The sequence below is a fragment of the Bombina bombina genome, chromosome 6 (genome assembly GCF_027579735.1).
Source record: "Bombina bombina isolate aBomBom1 chromosome 6, aBomBom1.pri, whole genome shotgun sequence".
NCBI classification, from domain to species: domain Eukaryota; kingdom Metazoa; phylum Chordata; class Amphibia; order Anura; family Bombinatoridae; genus Bombina; species Bombina bombina.
Window position 1 is genome coordinate 377,107,418 of NC_069504.1, and position 20,806 is coordinate 377,128,223.

At 41.7% G+C, this 20,806-nt stretch overlaps 1 protein-coding gene across 1 annotated transcript in view; it reads right to left on the bottom strand.

Moving 5' to 3' along the window:
* The window catches only part of CFAP43 (cilia and flagella associated protein 43), a 491,704-nt gene that overhangs the window by 106,861 nt on the left and 364,037 nt on the right, over window positions 1-20,806 (bottom strand). The window contains exon 34 of the mRNA XM_053717078.1: window positions 10,925-11,084. Coding sequence (XP_053573053.1) covers window positions 10,925-11,084 — 160 coding nt within the window. The remainder of the gene's footprint in view (window positions 1-10,924; window positions 11,085-20,806) is intronic.

Sequence of the window (20,806 nt, forward strand, 5' to 3'; positions counted from 1 at the left end):
TACATGTGTCCATTAACAGCCTAATGTTTTTTCCTTCCTTTGCTTAGGTCTTTTGGTTTTCCCTTGCTTCTTCTTCGTTCCTTAGATTTTAATCTGAGTAAAGTGCCTTTAATTTGTAATCCAAGGGAGTTTTTATGTGTGAGTGGCTAATGCTTTGTATGAGGGTAAAGCCACCTTTTGCCAAGCTTAATTATTCCTCCCTCTTCTCTATAGCTTCTGATAACTCTTTGCCACCGTCAAATAAGTGAAAGAAAACAGAGGTTTTAACCCCTTATGGTGTACTCACCCTCCTTGCCTCCGGTACTTTGGGATATTTTCCAGTCTCAGGAATGAACCTTAAGCGATGGTTCCGTCTCTGGCCGGCTACATTGAGGAAGTGATGCTAGACTGCTTGCTGAGAACAAACCCAGAAGCGCAAGCTTTTTTTTTCTTTTTCCCTTTACGGCCCGCCTCCTCCCGCGCAACAACGGTGGGGGGGGAGGGAGACCTCAGGTCACTGCTAAGCCAGGTCCCGGAGCGGTCCCTGAATGTTTGAGGCTCGACCGCCACACTCCTCACCGGGACTTCAGGTAAGGTGCCGCCAATTATTGAAGCGGCTCGCTCATGTACTCACCTCCTCCCTCGCAGCACCGGTGGGGGAGGAGGGAGTTCCTTCGGTCTTACAATCTCCTTGCTACGCCCGGTTGCAGGTCACTATCCCAGGGAGCCAAAAATGGGGAATTCCCCTTGTTCTTCACCAGGAGGGGGGGTGAGTGAATAGACAGTACGGGGAGGAAACTCTTGATTGGCGATTTGTTGCGGGCTAATAACAGGTTTGTCTCTGCCTTGTGCTTACCGGTATCAGACTTTATTATAGTGATATAGCCTCTTAGGAAGAGTGATATAACCGGTCCCTATGGCACATAAGTTGTGTTATCAGTCCCCCTCAGGCTTGGGGATCTCTCAACAGCGGGCTGGATTCCGCTGTTAGTTCCGGTGGCGTGTGTAACTTGCCGTCCAAGTAGCAGCCCCTCTCCTCAGGGCTTGGCGCATGGAAAACACCGCCAGATGCTTGGGACTGGAGGGCAGCGCTCAGCTCAGCTACCTGTGCTACCTGTGCTAAGCCCCTCCTCCGGAAACTCAAAGCATGTCCAGATAGAGCATTTTAAGCAACTTTCTAATTTACTCTTATTATTAAATTTTCTTCATTCTCTTGGTATTTTTATTTGAAAAGCAAGAATGCAAGTTTAGATGCCGGCCCATTTTTGGTGAACAACCTGGGTTGTTCTTGCCGATTGGTGGATAAATTCACCCACCAATAAACAAGTGCTGTGCAGGATACTGAAACAAAAAATAACTTAGATGCCTTCTTTTTCAAATAAAGATAGCAAGAGAATGAAGAAAAATTGATAATAGGAGTAAATTAGAAAGTTGCTTAAAATCGCATGCTCTATCTGAATCACAAAAGAAAAAATGTGGGTTCTGTGTCCCTTTAACCTAACGTGCATAACCCCAACACATGTAAACCCAAAGGGCGATGCACAAAACATAAACTAAGCATGCCTCTATTAGCAAAAATATATAAACTAAAGTGCCCATAACATAGCTAAAAAGTTTCTAAATGTTACTAAATTATACTTATTATACTCGCCCACTAGCAAATGCAGCAGACAGCCAAACCAGTACTGAAACACATCAGCAGAGGTTATGGAATAGGAGTATATTGTAGATCCATAAAGGGAGGCAAAAGAGTCCCTGCAACCAATTATGGAAGGTTTGTGAAAAATTTCTAAGGAGGTGAAATAAGAATCACAAACGATACCCCATTTACATCCCTCTGACAAGCACTGTACGGGGGGAAATGGGGCCTCAATATATACTAAAAACCCCTCTCACTGAAGAATCAAATGTACATCTTCAGTCTTTAACCACCTTCAGCGGAGGCAAAGTAAAGACTGAGGTATGTATGAGGGGTTTTATAGGGCTCTCTGGGTTTGGGAATCTTTGCCTCCACCTAGTGGTAGAGAAGAGTAATTCCCAGGAGTAATGGATTTGCCCTTGGGGGCTTTAATTTGCACTTGGGGGCTTCCATAAGCCTCTACTCAAATAAATGCACAATAATTCATGCCAGGTTATTTACCACAGTGATCGCCTGACTATTACAACATATATAGGAGCTTTATTTTTAAAAGGGGCTTTGGGGCTTCAAAACAAGGAATATTGGGGTCTCTGTGTCTTTTTGATGGGCTATTATAAGTGCCTAGATACCACCACATTAAAAAAGCATTTCCTGGTTACTGGATTAGAAACTTGGGTGGGGTGACATCACTAGCATTGTCGGATTGCCCAGGTGATGCTAAAACCCTCGGCTATTTTGTATATGCCTGTAAATGCAGTGGGTGTTAAACAACTTTCCAATTTACTTCTATTATCAATTTTGTTTAGTTAACATGGTATCCTTTCCTAAGCCCTTTGTGCCAATACAATAGTGTTCCAATGTAAACACTATTAGTAAAAATGAAATCATGCGAAGATTGATGCAATCACATGATTTCAAGGCCAGAATCGGATCATGGGGGGCTGCCTAAGCTGCTAGACATGGCACCCAGGCCGATTCTGGCATATGTCAAAGGTGGAAGCTGCAGGACGCCATATATGGTAGGACATTCAATGCTGTCCTAATGGTGTTAAAGCCCAGGGCTGGTAGGACAGCATGGTACGTCCTAACAGTGTGAAGGGGTTAAAGAGTATTCCTAGGTGAGTTCATGAGCATGCTTGTGTCTAGCCATTTAGCAGCAGTGTTTGCAACATTTGTTAAAGCAATGTTATACATAGTTCCAAACACTACTGCCATATATTGCTAAAGACATGCGCTTTGTTACTATTTAACAAAGGATACCAAGAGAATAAAACAAATTTGGTAGTAGAAGTAAATTGGAAAGTTGTTTAAAATAGCATGTTCTGTCTGAATCATGAAAGTTTAATTTTGAGTTTAATATTACTTTAAAGGCCTCAGATAAGGCCACACCTAATACCTAGTAAAACCTAATGTAATTAAAAAAATAAATCTGAATATCAGTCTTAGTCTAACATTTACTTTGACTAAATAATGACATCTAGCATTTATTTATGTCTCTTTAATATTTATGTTTTTGCTCAGAAGATGGCACTAGCACTATGCGAAGAGCTATATTTAAATTAGAGAATGCATTCTGTTTGCCTGACATGATGTTATCTCTGGTGTCTAGTTTACTTGTTATTTCCATCACATAAGATTAAATGAGATACTAAGTTCTAAGTTGATTATATGGCCTCTTGCGGGAGTATTTGTGCTACATGGCTTTGTTAGCACATGCAAAAAACTGTTTGTCAAAATTAGGGCCCTTGAGTAAACCACTAGACATAAATGTTCTTTTTTTTATATAAATAGTAAATTAAACACACAAAAGAAATAAACATATTTTAGCAAAGTGCAATTTTTTTTTATTTTATATTAATGAAACATCACCCCCTGTATGTTTTGCTATATCCAGCTTTTGGTAAGTAATCTAAATAGTTCTTACTGTGGTATCACATTATCTTAAATGTCAATTACATAGCAGATCTACCCAAAGCTAAATATAGTAAAACATACAGGTGGGTGATTAACCCTTGAGTGCCTGAACACCTTCTATTGTTTCTCTGAAAAAGACTCAATCATATAATTAACTTATCAGATCCAGTGTTGTACTAGGAGTGCACTTGATAACCTTGGATAATCTGATTTGTACAAAGAAATAACAAGGTTGAAATATAGCACTGCTCCAGTAACCGGTGGGCGTTAACCTTTAAATGCAGTTTTTAATGTGAGATATACAGCAACTGACTCTGAACTGGCAGATGACATTTAATAAGTTTGGTATTATGATGAGTGTATTAACAAAGCATTGTACTAACAATATAGGCTGTACTCACAGGCTTCCTGTCTCTATGGTTTTATAATATTTTATAACTGGGGATGCCCAATCATAGGTTTTAATTATTGAAGCACAAAAATGGAATACCCCTTTAAAAATATATATATATACCCCTTTATTATATAATAAAAAAAATTGCACTTTTCTAACATTTGTGTATTTTTGATGTATGTGGGATTTGCAACTTTATTTATGATTTTGGTTTTATCTGCTTGGATACAAATATACAATCTCGAGCATAATGTATCCTGTATTCAAGACTATTTCAAATACCATTTACTAAATGAGGTGCCTCTCATATTCTATAATACAAATATATATATATATATATATATATATATATATATATATATATATATATATATATATATATATATATACACAAATACAAAACATAATTTATGCTTACCTGATAAATTCCTTTCTCCTGTAGTGTAGTCAGTCCACGGGTCATCCATTACTTATGGAATATATCTCTTCCTAACAGGAAACTGCAAGAGAATTACCCAGCAGAGCTGCTATATAGCTCCTCCCCTCACATATCATACTCAGTCATTCGACCAAAGCAGACGAGAAAGGAGGAACCATAGGGTACAGTGGTGACTGGAGTTTAATTAAAATTTTGACCTGCCGTAAAAACAGGGCGGGCCGTGGACTGACTACACTACAGGAGAAAGGAATTTATCAGGTAAGCATAAATTATGTTTTCTCCTGTTAAGTGTAGTCAGTCCACGGGTCATCCATTACTTATGGAATACCAATACCAAAGCTAAAGTACACGGATGAAGGAAGGGACAAGGCAGGAACATTAAACAGAAGGAACCACTGCCTGAAGTACCTTTCTCCCAAAAACAGCCTCCGACGAAGCAAAAGTGTCAAATTTGTAAAATTTTGAAAAAGTGTGAAGCGAAGACCAAGTCGCAGCCTTGCAAATCTGTTCAACAGAGGCCTCATTTTTAAAGGCCCAGGTGGAAGCCACAGCTCTAGTAGAATGAGCTGTAATCCTTTCAGGAGGCTGCTGTCCAGCAGTCTCATAGGCTAAGCGTATTATGCTACGAAGCCAAAAAGAGAGAGAGGTAGCCGAAGCCTTTTGACCTCTCCTCTGTCCAGAGTAAACGACAAACAGGGAAGAAGTTTGACGAAAATCCTTAGTTGCCTGCAAATAGAATTTCAGGGCACGGACTACGTCCAGATTATGCAAAAGTCGTTCCTTCTTTGAAGAAGGGTTAGGACACAGAGATGGAACAACAATCTCTTGATTGATATTCCTGTTAGTAACTACCTTAGGTAAGAACCCAGGTTTAGTACGCAGGACTACCTTGTCTGAATGAAAAATCAGATAAGGAGAATCACAATGTAAGGCAGATAACTCAGAGACTCTTCGAGCCGAGGAAATAGCCATCAAAAACAGAACTTTCCAAGATAACAGCTTGATATCAATGGAATGAAGGGGTTCAAATGGAACGCCTTGAAGAACATTAAGAACTAAGTTTAAGCTCCACGGCGGAGCAACAGACTTAAACACAGGCTTAATCCTAGTTAAAGCCTGACAGAAAGCCTGAACGTCTGGAACTTCAGCCAGACGTTTGTGTAGAAGAATAGACAGAGCAGAAATCTGTCCCTTTAACGAACTAGTAGATAAGCCCTTTTCTAAACCCTCTTGTAGAAAGGACAATATCCTAGGAATCCTAACCTTACTCCATGAGTAACTCTTGGATTCGCACCAATGTAAATATTTACGCCATATCTTATGGTAAATTTTTCTGGTAACAGGCTACCTAGCCTGTATTAAGGTATCAATAACCGACTCCGAGAAGCCACGCTTTGATAGAATCAAGCGTTCAATCTCCATGCAGTCAGCCTCAGAGAAATTAGATTTGGATGTTTGAAAGGACCCTGAATTAGAAGGTCCTGTCTCAGAGGCAGAGACCACGGTGGACAGGACGACATGTCCACTAGGTCTGCATACCAGGTCCTGCATGGCCACGCAGGCGCTATCAGAATCACCGAAGCTCTCTCCTGTTTGATCTTGGCAATCAAACGAGGAAGCATCGGGAATGGTGGAAACACATAAGCCATGTTGAAGACCCAACGGGCTGTCAGAGCATCTATCAGCACCGCTCCCGGGTCCCTGGACCTGGATCCGTAACAAGGAAGCTTGGCGTTCTGACGAGACGCCATGAGATCCAGATCTGGTTTGCCCCAACAACGAATCAGTTGAGCAAAGACCTCCGGATGAAGCTCCCACTCCCCCGGATGAAAAGTCTGGCGACTTAGAAAATCCGCCTCCCAGTTCTCCACGCCTGGGATGTAGATCGCTGACAGGTGGCAAGAGTGAGACTCTGCCCAGCGAATTATCTTTGAGACTTCCAACATCGCTAGGGAACTTCTGGTTCCCCCTTGATGGTTGATGTAAGCCACAGTCGTGATGTTGTCCGACTGAAATCTGATGAACCTCAGAGTTGCTAACTGAGGCCAAGCTAGGAGAGCATTGAATATTGCTCTTAACTCCAGAATATTTATTGGGAGGAGTTTCTCCTCCTGAGTCCATAATCCCTGAGCTTTCAGGGAATTCCAGACTGCTCCCCAGCCTAGAAGGCTGGCGTCTGTTGTTACAATCGTCCAATCTGGCCTGCGAAAGGTCATCCCCTTGGACAGATGTGGCCGAGAAAGCCACCATAGAAGAGAATCTCTGGTCTCTTGATCCAGATTTAGTAGGGGGGACAAATCTGAGTAATCCCCGTTCCACTGACTTAGCATGCACAATTGCAGCGGTCTGAGATGCAGGCGCGCAAATGGTACTATGTCCATTGCCGCTACCATTAAGCCGATTACTTCCATGCACTGAGCTACTGACGGGTGTGGAATGGAGTGAAGGACACGGCAAGCATTTAGAAGTTTTAATAACCTGGCCTCTGTCAGGTAAATTTTCATCTCTACAGAATCTATAAAAACCTAGAAAGGGAACTCTTGTAAGTGGTAATAGAGAACTCTTTTCCACGTTCACCTTCCACCCATGCGACCTCAGAAATGCCAGAACTATCTCTGTATGAGACTTGGCAGTTTGAAAACTTGACGCTTGTATCAGAATGTCGTCTAGGTACGGAGTCACCGCTATGCCTCGCGGTCTTAGTACCGCCAGAAGTGATCCTAGAATTTTTGTAAAGATTCTTGGAGCCGTAGCTAATCCGAAGGGAAGAGCTACAAACTGGTAATGCCTGTCTAGGAAGGCAAATCTCAGATACCGGTAATGGTCCTTGTGAATCGGTATGTGATCCCTCTTGGATCATGGGAAGGATGGTTCGAATAGTTTCCATTTTGAATGATGGAACTCTTAGAAATTTGTTTAGGATTTTTAAGTCCAAGATTGGCCTGAAGGTTCCCTCTTTCTTGGGAACCACAAATAGGTTTGAATAGAATCCCTGCCCGTGTTCCGTCCGCGGAACTGGGTGGATTACCCCCATTAGTAAGAGGTCTTGTACACAGCGTAGAAACGCCTCTTTCTTTATTTGGTTTGCTGATAACCTTGAAAGATGAAATCTCCCCCGTGGAGGAGAAGTTTTGAAGTCCAGGAGATATCCCTGAGATATGATCTCCAACGCCCAGGGATCCTGGACATCTCTTGCCCAAGCCTGGGCGAAGAGAGAAAGTCTGCCCCCACTAGATCCGTTTCCGGATAGGGGGCCCTCTCTTCATGCTGTTTTGGGGGCAGCAGCAGGTTTCTTGGCCTGCTTGCCCCTGTTCCAGGACTGGTTAACTTTCCAGCCCTGTCTGTAACGAGCAACAGCTCCTTCCTGTTTTGGAGCGGAGGAAGTTGATGCTGCTCCTGCCTTGAAGTTACGAAAGGCACGAAAATTAGACTGTTTGGCCTTTGATTTGGCCCTGTCCTGAGGTAGAGCATGGCCCTTACCTCCCGTAATGTCAGCAATAATTTCTTTCAAGCCGGGCCTGAATAAGGTCTGCCCTTTGAAAGGAATATTAAGCAATTTAGATTTAGAAGTCACGTCAGCTGACCAGGATTTAAGCCATAGCGCTCTGCGCGCTTGGATGGCGAATCCGGAGTTCTTAGCCGTAAGTTTGGTTAAATGCACAACGGCATCAGAAACAAATGTGTTAGCTAGCTTAAGTGTCTTAAGCTTGTTGATTATTTCATCCAATGGAGCTGAGCGAATGGCCTCTTCCAGAGACTCAAACCAGAATGCTGCTGCAGCAGTGACAGGCGCAATGCATGCGAGGGGCTGTAAAATAAAACCTTGTTGAACAAACATTTTCTTAAGGTAACCCTCTAATTTTTTATCCATTGGATCTGAAAAGGCACAACTATCCTCCACCGGGATAGTGGTACGCTTAGCTAAAGTAGAAACTGCTCCCTCCACCTTAGGGACCGTCTGCCATAAGTCTTGTGTGGTGGCGTCAATAGGAAACATTTTCCTAAATATGGGAGGAGGGGTAAAAGGCACACCTGGTCTATCCCACTCCTTGCTAATAATCTCTGTAAGCCTTTTTGGTATAGGAAATACGTCAGTACACACCGGTACCGCATAGTATCTATCCAACCTACATAATTTCTCTGGAATTGCAACCATGTTACAATCATTCAGAGCCGCTAATACCTCCCCTAGCAATGTGCGGAGGTTCTCTAGCTTAAATTTAAAATTGGAAATCTCTGAATCCAGTCTCCCTGGATCAGATCCGTCACCCACAGAATGAAGCTCTCCGTCCTCACGTTCTGCAAACTGTGACGCAGTATCTGACATGGCTCTCATCTCATCCGCGCGCTCTATCCTTAACCCAGAGCTATCGCGCTTGCCTCTTAATTCTGGCAACTTAGATAATACTTCTGTCATAACAGTAGCCATGTCTTGCAAAGTGATTTGTAAGGGCCTCCCTGATGTACTTGGCGCCACAAAATCACGCACCTCCTGAGCGGGAGGCGAAGGTACTGACACGTGAGGAGAGTTAGTCGGCATAACTTCCCCCTCGTCGTCTGGTGATAATTTCTTTACATGTAAAGATTGACTTTTATTTAAAGTAGCATCAATGCAATTAGTACACAAATTTCTATTGGGCTCCACATTGGCCTTTAAACATAGTGAACAAAGAGATTCATCTGAGTCAGACATGTTTAAACAAACTAGCAATGAGACTAGCAAACTTGGAAATACTTTTCAAAATTAATTTACAAGCAATATAAAAAACGTTACTGTGCCTTTAAGAAGCACAGAAAAACTGACACAGTTGAAATAACAATGACCAAAATAGTTATAGCAACCAAATTTTCACAGTAAATGTATTAAGTTAGCAAAGGATTGCACCCACCAGCAAATGGATGATTAACCCCTTAGTACCCAAAAACGGATAACAATTATATAATTAACGTTTTTCTCACAGTCAAATACACTGTCACAGGACTGCTGTGCCTGATTACCTCCCTCAAAATGGATTTTGAAGACCCCTGAGCTCTCTAGAGACGATCTGGATCATGGAGGATGAAGTAGACAGATTGTGACTGAATTTTTACTGCGCAAAAAAGCGCTAAAATAGGCCCCTCCCACTCATATTACAACAGTGGGGAAGCTCAGAAACTGTTTCTATGCAGAAAACAAAGATGGCCATGTGGTAAAAATCATGCCCTAATAAGTTTTATCACCAAGTACCTCACAAAAACGATTAACAAGCCAGTAAACGTTTTAAACATACATTTGAAAGTTATGTATTATTATTAATAAGCCTGCTACCAGCCGTTTTTACTGCAGTTAAGGCTCATACATTATTTCAGTATTAACAGTATTTTCAGAGTCAATTCCATTCCTTAGAAAAATACATTCAGTGTACACACACACACACACATCAGCCTGATACCAGTCGCTATCACTGCATTTAAGGCTGAACTTACTTTACAATGGTATCAGCAGTATTTTCTCAGTCAATTCCATTCCTCAGAAAATAAATTACTGCACATACCTCATTTGTTGCAGGGGAGCCCTGCATGCTATTCCCCTTCTCTGAAGTTACCTCACTCCTCAGATGAGAAACAGCCAGTGGATCTTAGTTACGTCTGCTAAGACCATAGAAAAAAACCCAGGCAGATTCTTCTTCTAATGCTGCCTGAGAATAAACAGCACACTCCGGTGCCATTTAAAAATAACAAACTTTTGATTGTAGAAATAAACTAAGTTAAAAAACACCACAGATCTCTCACAGCTTCCTTTTTAGTTAGGCTGCAAGAGAATGACTGAGTATGATATGTGAGGGGAGGAGCTATATAGCAGCTCTACTGGGTAATTCTCTTGCAGTTTCCTGTTAGGAAGAGATATATTCCATAAGTAATGGATGACCCGTGGACTGACTACACTTAACAGGAGAAATATATATATATATATATATATATATATATATATATATATATATATATAATGAATATATATATCATAATATGATATACCATATTATAATATATGGGTTTGTTCTAAATAGTGTATTTTCCATCTAGTGAATTTAGAAACTTTTATATATTTATCAACTGATTCAAGTAGAGAAGCGCAGCTTTTTTGGGTTCACCATTTCTTTTGTTAAATATTATTTAATGTGCTCTTTGTATAAAATGAGAAAAATATTCAATTAGCAAATATATGACAGTCTGTTTCCTGTGCACAAAAACAAATATAATTGTATATTTCAGTTAATATGTTTATACAAATACACACATGCATGTTGACTATAAAAATAATAATATATTTAGAAAGCAGATGCTCAGTGAAAACATATTTAGTTAATACATAATTAAATATAATAGTTACATATAAAATATAACATGTTTATATATGATTATATGCATTGTATCATATGAGGACATTTTTACTGCTACAAATTGTTGATTGTACTGGAAACAGTAATATCATCATGCAAAGTATTTTAGAAACATTGTCTACATTTATATTACTTGTTTTATCTGTAAACATAGTTACTGCAATCAGTATTATATTTACCCGTATTGTGCTATTTAAGTCTTCAATTACATTTCTGTGCAGTAATAAAGCATCTGCAAAATCAGGCATTAAATTTGTGTCCTGCACTTCAACCTGGCCTTGTTTAAGAAGGAACTGGACAGTCAAGTCTAACTGAAACTTCATTTTTTCGTTACGTAACCTAAAAAAAAATGTAAAAAAATCTGATTATTTCATAATTTACCAAACACATTTACCGTTAGGTGAGACACTTTTATGAGACCTTGTATTTAAATAGCATTTTTTTAATCATCAAAAAAGTGTTTGCATGAAAATTGTTTTGTGTTCAATGCAGAAAACGTGAACTACCCATAGAACACAGTCCTTATTTATTTTTTTATTTTTAGCAATGAGAACAATTTTTGTAGACTTACCTGTGCACCAGATACATTAAAATGAATATAATAGTACAACACAAAATATCAAATCTTTACTTCTCATCAATGCATCTCTTCATACAAGCATTACACTTTTTAATAAAAAAATTTCTCCCTTTCGCTGCAACGTACCCATCTTTAAAGGGACATTAAACACTAAATAACTGTTAGATATAATGATGCATTTAAAGAAAAGATTAGTCAGAGAATAACATGTATATGTTTTTTTTTTTAGTTTTTATTAGTTGTTTTAATATTTACAAAATGAGGGGGCGGAGCTAACCGCTGAACAGTGCAGTCACACTTAACAGGAGCTCCGAGCATTTATTGAGATAAATATAGGAGATATTCCCTTTTTTCTACATTAAACTACAGCCCTAGTGTAAATTTCTATCACAGTAAAGCTGTATCTTCCAAACTTGGAAAAGAGCAACTGGACTAACCCAATAGATCCGACCGTGAGAGGCAGACGAAAACAAGGCAGACCACAGAACCTGAGACGCTCCATTCTGGCCTTCCAGACTCCTTGGAGATTCAGACTGTAACTCTTGCTGTCTGCTGTCCCCTATCCACAGCTTCGGAGGGTCGGGGCTTCGCTCCAAAGCTGTGGGCAGAAACCGCTAATTGGCGAAGTGGGCTACTGAAGAGGCCTAGTGCCTGACGGACTCCTTCCTCTCACACCATCGGACCTCACAGCGTGAAACGCTGCATCGCCTTTCTCTCTCTCCTCCTTACTTGAGCCCCGCCGAGAACTTGCTCCCAGCGTGTGGCGACTGCTCCGGAGAAATAAAAAAGAGCTTGCTGAGCCACAACCAGACCAGCGAAAGTGGTGAAGACCGAAGGCCGTCTCCTAAGGGCGCGAAAAAATGCCATCTTTGCTCCGTTTGCCCTGGGAGCTGAAAACGCGCCTGCAGCGCTGGTGAGTCCAGTTCCTGCACTAAACCTACTCTACCCAACAGTGCTAGATCCCGGCTCTACAAAACCGGTACTCCATCTGGCCCCTACAATTATGCCAGCTACAGAACGGCCGCACCACATCAGCACACAGCCTGGGCCTACCTACTTAGAAGCCGGTCGCACTAACACACTTCAACAGGCCCTATTACTACTTTGGGAACCCACAGTGCCCTACACAAGCACACTCCATTGACAGCTGGGCACTCACTGAGTACAAATTTGGCTACTGCGCCTCACTAAAAACCTGTCACTGAGCTGCATTACCTCAAGCCTCTCTAGCTAGGAGAACCTCTATTTATAGCAGCGATCTTAGTGACAGAAGACTACTGCAGCTACCTGGGACTTTTGCATTCCACTTAAGAGACTGTACAGTACACTATAGGCTATAAACTCAGTAGCAGCCTGAGCCCAAAAAGGTAAATTAAGCTTCTGGTTCCTATTGGTTAAAAGACCGATTGTGTAAATTGGTAACCCCCTCACCTCCCCCTTTCCTGTTCAGCTAGTCTGAGCAGGTCACCTCCCTAACCCCTTTTCCCTTCCACCAGGTCGTACCCCCACTTTCTGAGGTGAGAGGGGGTGCAGATATTTAAAGCATTGTTATATTCTCATACTGTATTGTTGTTGTGTGTCAACTATTGTCCCTTTGTATATTTACCAGAAGGTTGTCTTTGTATGCAGGTAACCCTCTCACCTTCCCCTTTCCTGTCTAGCCAGTCTGGGCAGGTCACTTCCACCGCCCTTTTTCCCTTTCATTTGGTTGTATCCCCCTTTCCCTGAGGTAGGAGTGGATATTAGTGCCCAAATCACAACTGTAAAAGTACCTCTCTAACTGCATTTTCTCCCTACAGCAGGGCCTGCTTTGTTAGTTGGTAGCCCCCTCACCTCCTCCTTTCCTGTTAAGTCACCCATGACAGGTCACCTCCCTATCTCCTTTTCCCCTTCCACTAGGTCGTACCCCCATTTCCTGAGGTGAGAAGGGAATAAACGACTGAAATATTGTCATATTTTGTTGCCATATTGCTGTTGTCTGTAATTATTTGCTATCACTGAATTCTCTCTATACACCTGCTAAAGGATTGTTTTTATACACTGGTATTCCCCTCACTTCCTGCTTTCCCATCCAGCTTGTCTGGACGGGTAACCTCCAAATTCCCTTTTCCCTTCCATTAGGCCGTATCCCCATTCCCTGAAGTGAGAGCGGATAACAGAGTCTGTACTGCTATCGTAAGAGTACTCCCTTGGGTACTCACTCATATCACTTGGAATTATTACCTGCACTAAATTTTATTGTAACAGTTTTGTAACTGTTTAAATCCTCAGTGGCGTCCCTCCAGAGCTCAGGAGATTCTATAGACCCATTCCCTCCACTGTAACCTCAGATTTACTGAAGACACAGGCGTCCATAAATCCCATTTCCCCTCTTTACACCTTCTTGGAAACTTAGTGACTAAATTAACATCCCTATTTACTCTACCCCACATATCCCTAAGAGAGTACCCCTCCAGTTCCTACACTTGAGAAGAAATTAAATAGTAGGACCAGTTGCTTACTTACTTATAACTGGCCTGAATCTGAAAACCATTATGGTCTAGAAGATCTGGTGGGATGCTACCTGGCCCTGCTCCGCTACTGTATTGTATGGGATAGAAATTCACTAGACAGTTAACCCATTTATTTTTCTTTTCATTGGCGAACCACATTTATCCTATATAATAGGTGCAACTAAAGAATTGGACTTAGATTAATCAATAATGCTTCATACTTCAAGGAGACACACGAAAACCCCAACGAAAACCTCGACAGCTGCCAAGAAAACAGTCTATGATCCCTTTACCCAACCTATTAAAGAACTGGCTATGGATACCAATGGACAACTGATTGATCCAGAATCACTTGATGAGGAGTCAAGTGTACACTCATCTGTTTCTTCTCAACACTTTATCACAAAATCTACTTTATAGAAGATATTGGCCTTTCAGACGTGCTCCATCACCCAGGTGATTCAATGCAACTCAGCTGAACTAAAAAAGGACATCTCTGAAATTGGTGAGAGGGTAGACGCCCTCGAAAGCAAGCAAGATGATATGGCGGTTGATCAAAGCAGCTTACTCTCATACACGGAAAGCTTAGCTGCCCAACTAACACAACTGGAATTAAAACTGGCAGATGTTGAAGACAGAGCCCCTAGGAACAACATACGTTTCAGGGGCATCCCAGAGATCGTTACAACAGCAGACCTGCAAGTCTTCCTTCGTGAGCTCTATGTAGAGCTAGTGGGTACACCAGAGGGCCTCGTTAATACCATGTAAATAGCTCATAGAGCGTTAAGGTCAAGAGCAGTGCCCCTAGACAAGCAAAGAGACGTAATAGTCTGGTTCTATAGTTTCATCTACAAAGATAGGTTGATGCAGGCTGCATTTAAAAAAACACTCCTCTCTGAGAAATTCAGGGACATCTAACTGCTTCCCGGATCTATCCATGCATACCCTGCAGCACAACAAAACCTACCAGCCAGTTACCTCTCTCCTTCGCAAAGCAAATATCAAGTACAGATGGGGATACCCTACAAACCTTATCATCACAAAAGACAATCAGACCCATGTTGCCTCTACCCTCCACCAAGGCCTAGCTCTCCTTACGTCTTGGGGTTTACAGACTGGTCTGCCTTCCTCGCAACCAACTACACAACCAAAACTGCGGGCCTTAGCCCCTGAGTGGTCCATTAAAGAGCAAAGGGTGAAACGCTCCAAAACATCTCAACCTCAGGGACTCATCTGAACCCGATTCCTTCTAGTTCAACCTCCAAAGAGTGATGCTCAATTCTAGGTATCTCTCAACAGAAGCCAACGTCAGGGTTACACTGTGGTGGACTATTTCCACCGATTCTGACTACCCCTTACCCACGCACCTTACCCAACCTAACTCCAATTCCCCCTTCCTCTGATCTTTCCTCTCCTCTGGCTCCTATCTGCAAAACCCGACCACCTATCCGCACAAGTAACGTACATCTTGCAAAGTCCATGCCTACCCTAAAATTGTTAACACACAATCTAAGAGGTTTAAACTCGCCACACAAATGCAGCTTATTACTGAGATCACTCAAATTTCATAACCCTGATGTGGTTTTCTTGCAAGAAACACACTGGACAACCCCCATCGGATACTCTCCAAAGACTACACAACACTAGAATAGCCCTATTTTCCAAAAAGGCCAGAGGTATGGCCATATTAATACACACGAGAATTGCCTACGAACAAATTCGGGTCATAAAAGACCCCCAAGCTAGATTCCTGATATTGGTCTGTAAACTAAATCACGTTAACTATACCCTAGTATCAATCTACCTCCCTAACACTCACCAACCCAAGTGCCTACAGCGAATATTATCTGTGGTAGACCGAGTCAAACATGGTAGAGTTATTCTTGTGGGTGACTTTAATATGGTCTGGGACTCCAAATTGGATAGGAAACTAGAAACCCAAATAAACATAATCCCCATGCCGAACAACTTGCCCTTAAATTCAGAAACATCATATCCCAATTTAACTATTATGACATCTGGAGGCCTTTGCACCCTAGAGACAGTGATTACACACACATTTCTCACCCACATAAAATGTACTCCAGGCTAGATTACATCTTCTGCTCGGCAGAAACTCTAGATCTTGTTAAGCAAACAAATATTTCCCCATGCTCCTGGTCTGACCATGACTTCGTAATTACTGACCTTTATTCAACAGATAAATATTGGCAAAATAAGTGTGAAGTTTTAGTGTCTATGAAATGGGAGCTGCCATGTTGTAATTAAGGTTACTTTCTCTGCTGTGGCCAATTAGGGACTTTTATAAATAGGTCACTAGAGTGTGCAGCCAATGGCTGTGTGGAATATAACAGTGTTCTGCACTTCCATTTCTAACATTAGAGATTTTTTTACTTAAAAAATGTATCATTTTCTTGGGGCATGTCCGAACAACGATCTTGCATAGTCACACTTTTCCTGAGCTCCTACTGAACACTCAAAATCCACTGATTAAAAGAGGGATCCTACAGAGCAACAACATAATCACTTATCTATACGACTATACAGCATAGCAGTACTTTTAATTCTGGAAGATTGCACTGTATTTGTGAAGTTTGAGCTTGGCATCGGGCAAGGAAGGCCTAGAGCGGCAGCTCAAACGTAGGCAGCGCGATCTCCCTCTACATTGGACGAGTCATCACCTCTGTACCGATATAAGTATAATCTTTTTATACTTAGAACTAAAGTGACAAAATTTTATTTAGCAAAGAAGTATACTGCACAAAAAACCTGGTAAAGAAAGTCTTCACTAAAAATGGCTGCCACAAACAACAAGGATACATGACCATCTATCCTCAATATACAACATACAAAATTTGAGCGGCTTATGTATTCCCTGATGGAAAGAGCTCCATACGACTGGCTATCGCACAAGATGTGCGCAAACATTATGATACAAACATTTGTTGAAATGGAATATGACAGTGACATACAGGAGGACGCCAAGATGGCTGAGAGCATAGTTCCAAGAACAGAAACGCAGCAGAGGTTTGTGTCGGCTGCCCATTCCATTTCCCGGTGTCAAAAGCTACATCACATGAAGTGATCACGATTGGATTTAACAACCTTGATTGACAGACAGACTGGCCTCACTGCGAAACATCATCTGGGAAAAGCATCTCAAGAGACCTCATGGCCCCTGTCGGAACACAGCGTTGAAACTCTCAAGCGGACAAGACCTTGCCGCAAAATGGATCTGTGCGGAGGTTCGGGGGATCCCCCTGGACAGAAACTAGCGACACGCCACTAAGACTGCGGCACAAACGCAGCACACTGGATATCAATCAGGAGGCACCTTAAGTAAAGCCTATAGTCTCGGATGAACAATATGGCATAACAGAGCCCAAAGTAACCACGGACCCACAGAAAATGAAAATAAATAGAAACCCTACAAACCAAATGACTCAGCCCGATAAGTTCCCTCGAGAAGCACCACTACTCTCTCCTAATAATATTTGTTATGGGCAAACAGACATGGGGGGCTGATAAATTAATTTATGAGTGAACTATTAGTAAATGCCGTTATATACTGCTCAAACACTGATGGCAAAATTATATTTCTATTGCATGGTATGTTGTCGTTTAGTTTTATATTTTGCATATGTTCCAGACAGTTTATGAGTTATCATTTTTTGTTAAAAATTACAGAAACTTGTATGATGTACTGAAAGTATTAAATATAGAATAGGCGGAAAAGGCACCACATGTACGGCATCTTGGAAAACAACCTTCCTGGTGTGGCTTACTGCCGGAACTGCAGAAAGGGAGACAACAGGACATAATCCTTAACAACCCAGATGCTGTATAGGTAGATTAATATAGATGACATGACATAGCCTTTATATGTAAGTACATCATACCTTCTTTATCCATAAGAGGATGTTACTATTTTATCAGCAGTACAGCACTGTATAGTATCAGTAATCACACTCAAGTAATACAAATTATATAGCCAGGATAACTACCCCTTAACTATAGATTAGCCATTCTTTGCCCCTTTTATTTATAGGTGAGTTGCTGCTACACACTAACACAATCAATTTAGAAAAAAGGTACATAGGTGAACCCTTTATAATAGCTAATTGTTTATTCAATGTAGCTCTTAGTGTTGAATGTTCTATGTTTTATCCAAGTTATAAGCAAGCTAACCCCAACACTAACATTAATGCTTTTTTTGTTTTGTTATAAGACCCAAAAGAGGTCTGTTCAGCTATCGTATAGAAAGAGTTTCAGCATGTACAGCCCACAAATTTTGCCTATGGATCTCAACAGCACCCTACAATTCAATCAATGTTTTATAGGGTCCCTATTCATCATCCTTTAAGCTGGACATACAGATCCGGATATAGTAAGTCCACGGCTTGAGTAATTACTGTTGGGACTATCACTCCTGGCCAGCAGAAGGAGGCAAAGAGCACCACAGTTAAACTACTAAGCATCACTCCCTTACCCACAACCCCCAGTCATTCGACCGAAGGGAAATGGAGAAAAAGGAGTAGCACAGGGTGTAGAGGTGCCTGAGGTTATAGTCAAAAGAACAACTGTCTTAAAATAAAGGGTGGGGCCGTGGCCATATCCGGAAAGAAAGAAATTTATCAGGTAAGGATACATATTGTTTTTCTTTCCTAAGATATGGTGAGTCCAAGGCTTGAGTAATTACTGTTGGGAACCAATACCTAAGCTAGAGGACACGGATACATAGGGAGGGACAAGACAGGCAGTCCTAAACAGAAGGCACCATCACTTGAAGAACCTTTCTACCAAAAGAAGCCTCAGCCGAGGCAAAAATATCAAATGTGTATGTAGAGAAGACCAAGTTGCAGCCTTGCAAATTTGTTCCACAGAAGCTTCATTTTTGAAAGTCCAAGAAGAGGAAACAGCTCAGCTGTAATTCTCTCAGGAGGCTGCTGTCCAGCAGTTTAATAAGCCAAATGAATTATACTTCATAACCAAAAAGAAAGAGTAGTAGCAGTAGCTTTCTGACCTTTACGTTTACAAAGAGGGCAGAGGACTAGCAAAAATCCTTAGTCGCCTGTAAGTAGAATTTAAGAGCACGTACAACATCCAAATTGTGTAACAAACGTTCTTTGGTAAGAAGGATTAGGACACAGAGAGGGAACAACAATTTCCTAATTGATATTTTTATCAGAAACAACCTTAGGAAGGAAAGCTAACTAAGTACGAAGAACCGCCTTATCGGCATGAAAAATAAGATAAGGGGAATCACAATGCAGAGCTGAGAGTACCGAGACTCTTTGAGCAGAAGAGATAGCAACAAGAAACAAAACCTTCCAAAATAACAACTTAATGTCTAGGGAATGCAACGGCTTAAACAGAGCCAGCTGTAAAACTTTAAGAACAAGGTTAAGGCTCCAAGGAGGAGCAACAGACTTAAAGACAGGCCTGATTTTAACCAAGGCCTGACAAAAAGATTGCACATCTGGCACATCCGCCAAACATTTATGTAGTAAAACTGATAAAGCAGAAATCTGACCCTTCAGGGTACTGACTGACAATCTCTTCTCCAGGCCTTCCTGAAGAAAAGATAAAATTCTACTCCCAGAGTAGCCCTTGGATTCACACCAATAAAGATATTTATGCCATATCTTATGGCAAATCTTTCTAGTAACAGGCTTGCAAGCCTGAATCATGGTTCCAATGACCAACTCAGAAAAACCACGGTTATACAGAATTAAGCATTCAATCTCCAAGCAGTCAGAAAAACGAGATTTAGATGAAGGAAGGGACCCTGAATCAGGAGGTTCTTCCTCAGAGGTAGTCTCCAAGGTGGGAGAGATGACATCTCCACTTGGTCTGCAAACCAGACCCTGTGAGGCTATGCAGGGGCTATTAGAATCACTGACGCCCTCTCCTGTTTGATACGAGCAATGACTCGTGGAAGGAGAGCAAACGGAGGAAACAGGTATGCCAACCTGAAAACCCAAAGAACCGCCAGAGCATCTATCAGAACGGCCTGCGTATCTCTTGACCTTGAACCGTACCTTGGAAGCTTGGTGTTCTGACGGGACGCCATCAGATCTTACTCTGGGAACCCCCATTTGAGGACTAAGCTGGAAAACACCTCCAGATGGAGTTCCCATTCCCCGGGATGAAAAGTCTGTCTGCTCAGAAAATCCGCTTCCCAGTTGTCTACTCCTGAAATGTGGATGGCAGATAGACAGCAATTGTGGGTCTCTGGCCACTGAAGAATCCGAGTAACCTCCTTCATGGCTAAGGAACTCCGAGTTCCTCCCTGGTGATTGATGTAAGTCACAGAGGTTATGTTGTCTGACTGGAACCTGATAAACTGGGCTGAAGACAATTGAGGCCAAGCCAATAGAGCATTGTAAATCGCCCTCAACTCCAAGATGTTGATGGGAAGAGCAGACTCCTCCCGAGTCCAAAGGCCCTGAGCTTTTAACGAGTTCCAGACTGCTCCCCAGCCCAGCAGGCTGGCATCCATGGTCACGATCACCCAGGAAGGCCTCCATAAGCATGTGCCCAGAGACCGATGTTCCTGAGAAATCCACCGCGGGAGACAGTCCCTTGATGACTGATCTAACTCTATTCTCTGAGATAGATCCGCATGGTCTCCATTCCATTGTCTGAGCATGCACAACTGGAGAGCTCTCAAATGGAATTGAGCAAAAGGAATGATGTCCATGAAAGCCACCATTACACTGATTACCTCCATACATTGAGCCACTGAAGGATAATCAGGCGCCTGAAGAGAGATGCAAGAGGAAATGATTTTGTTTTTCCAGTCCTCTGTCAGAAAAATCTTCATCAATAGAGAATCCATTATGGTCCCTAAGAACACTACTCTTGTAGCAGGGGAAAGGGAGCTTTTTTCCAGATTTACATTCCATCCGTGGGAACGAAGAAAAGACAACAATATCTCTGTGTGAGATTTTGCTTGTTGAAAAGATGGCACCTGAACCAATATGTCC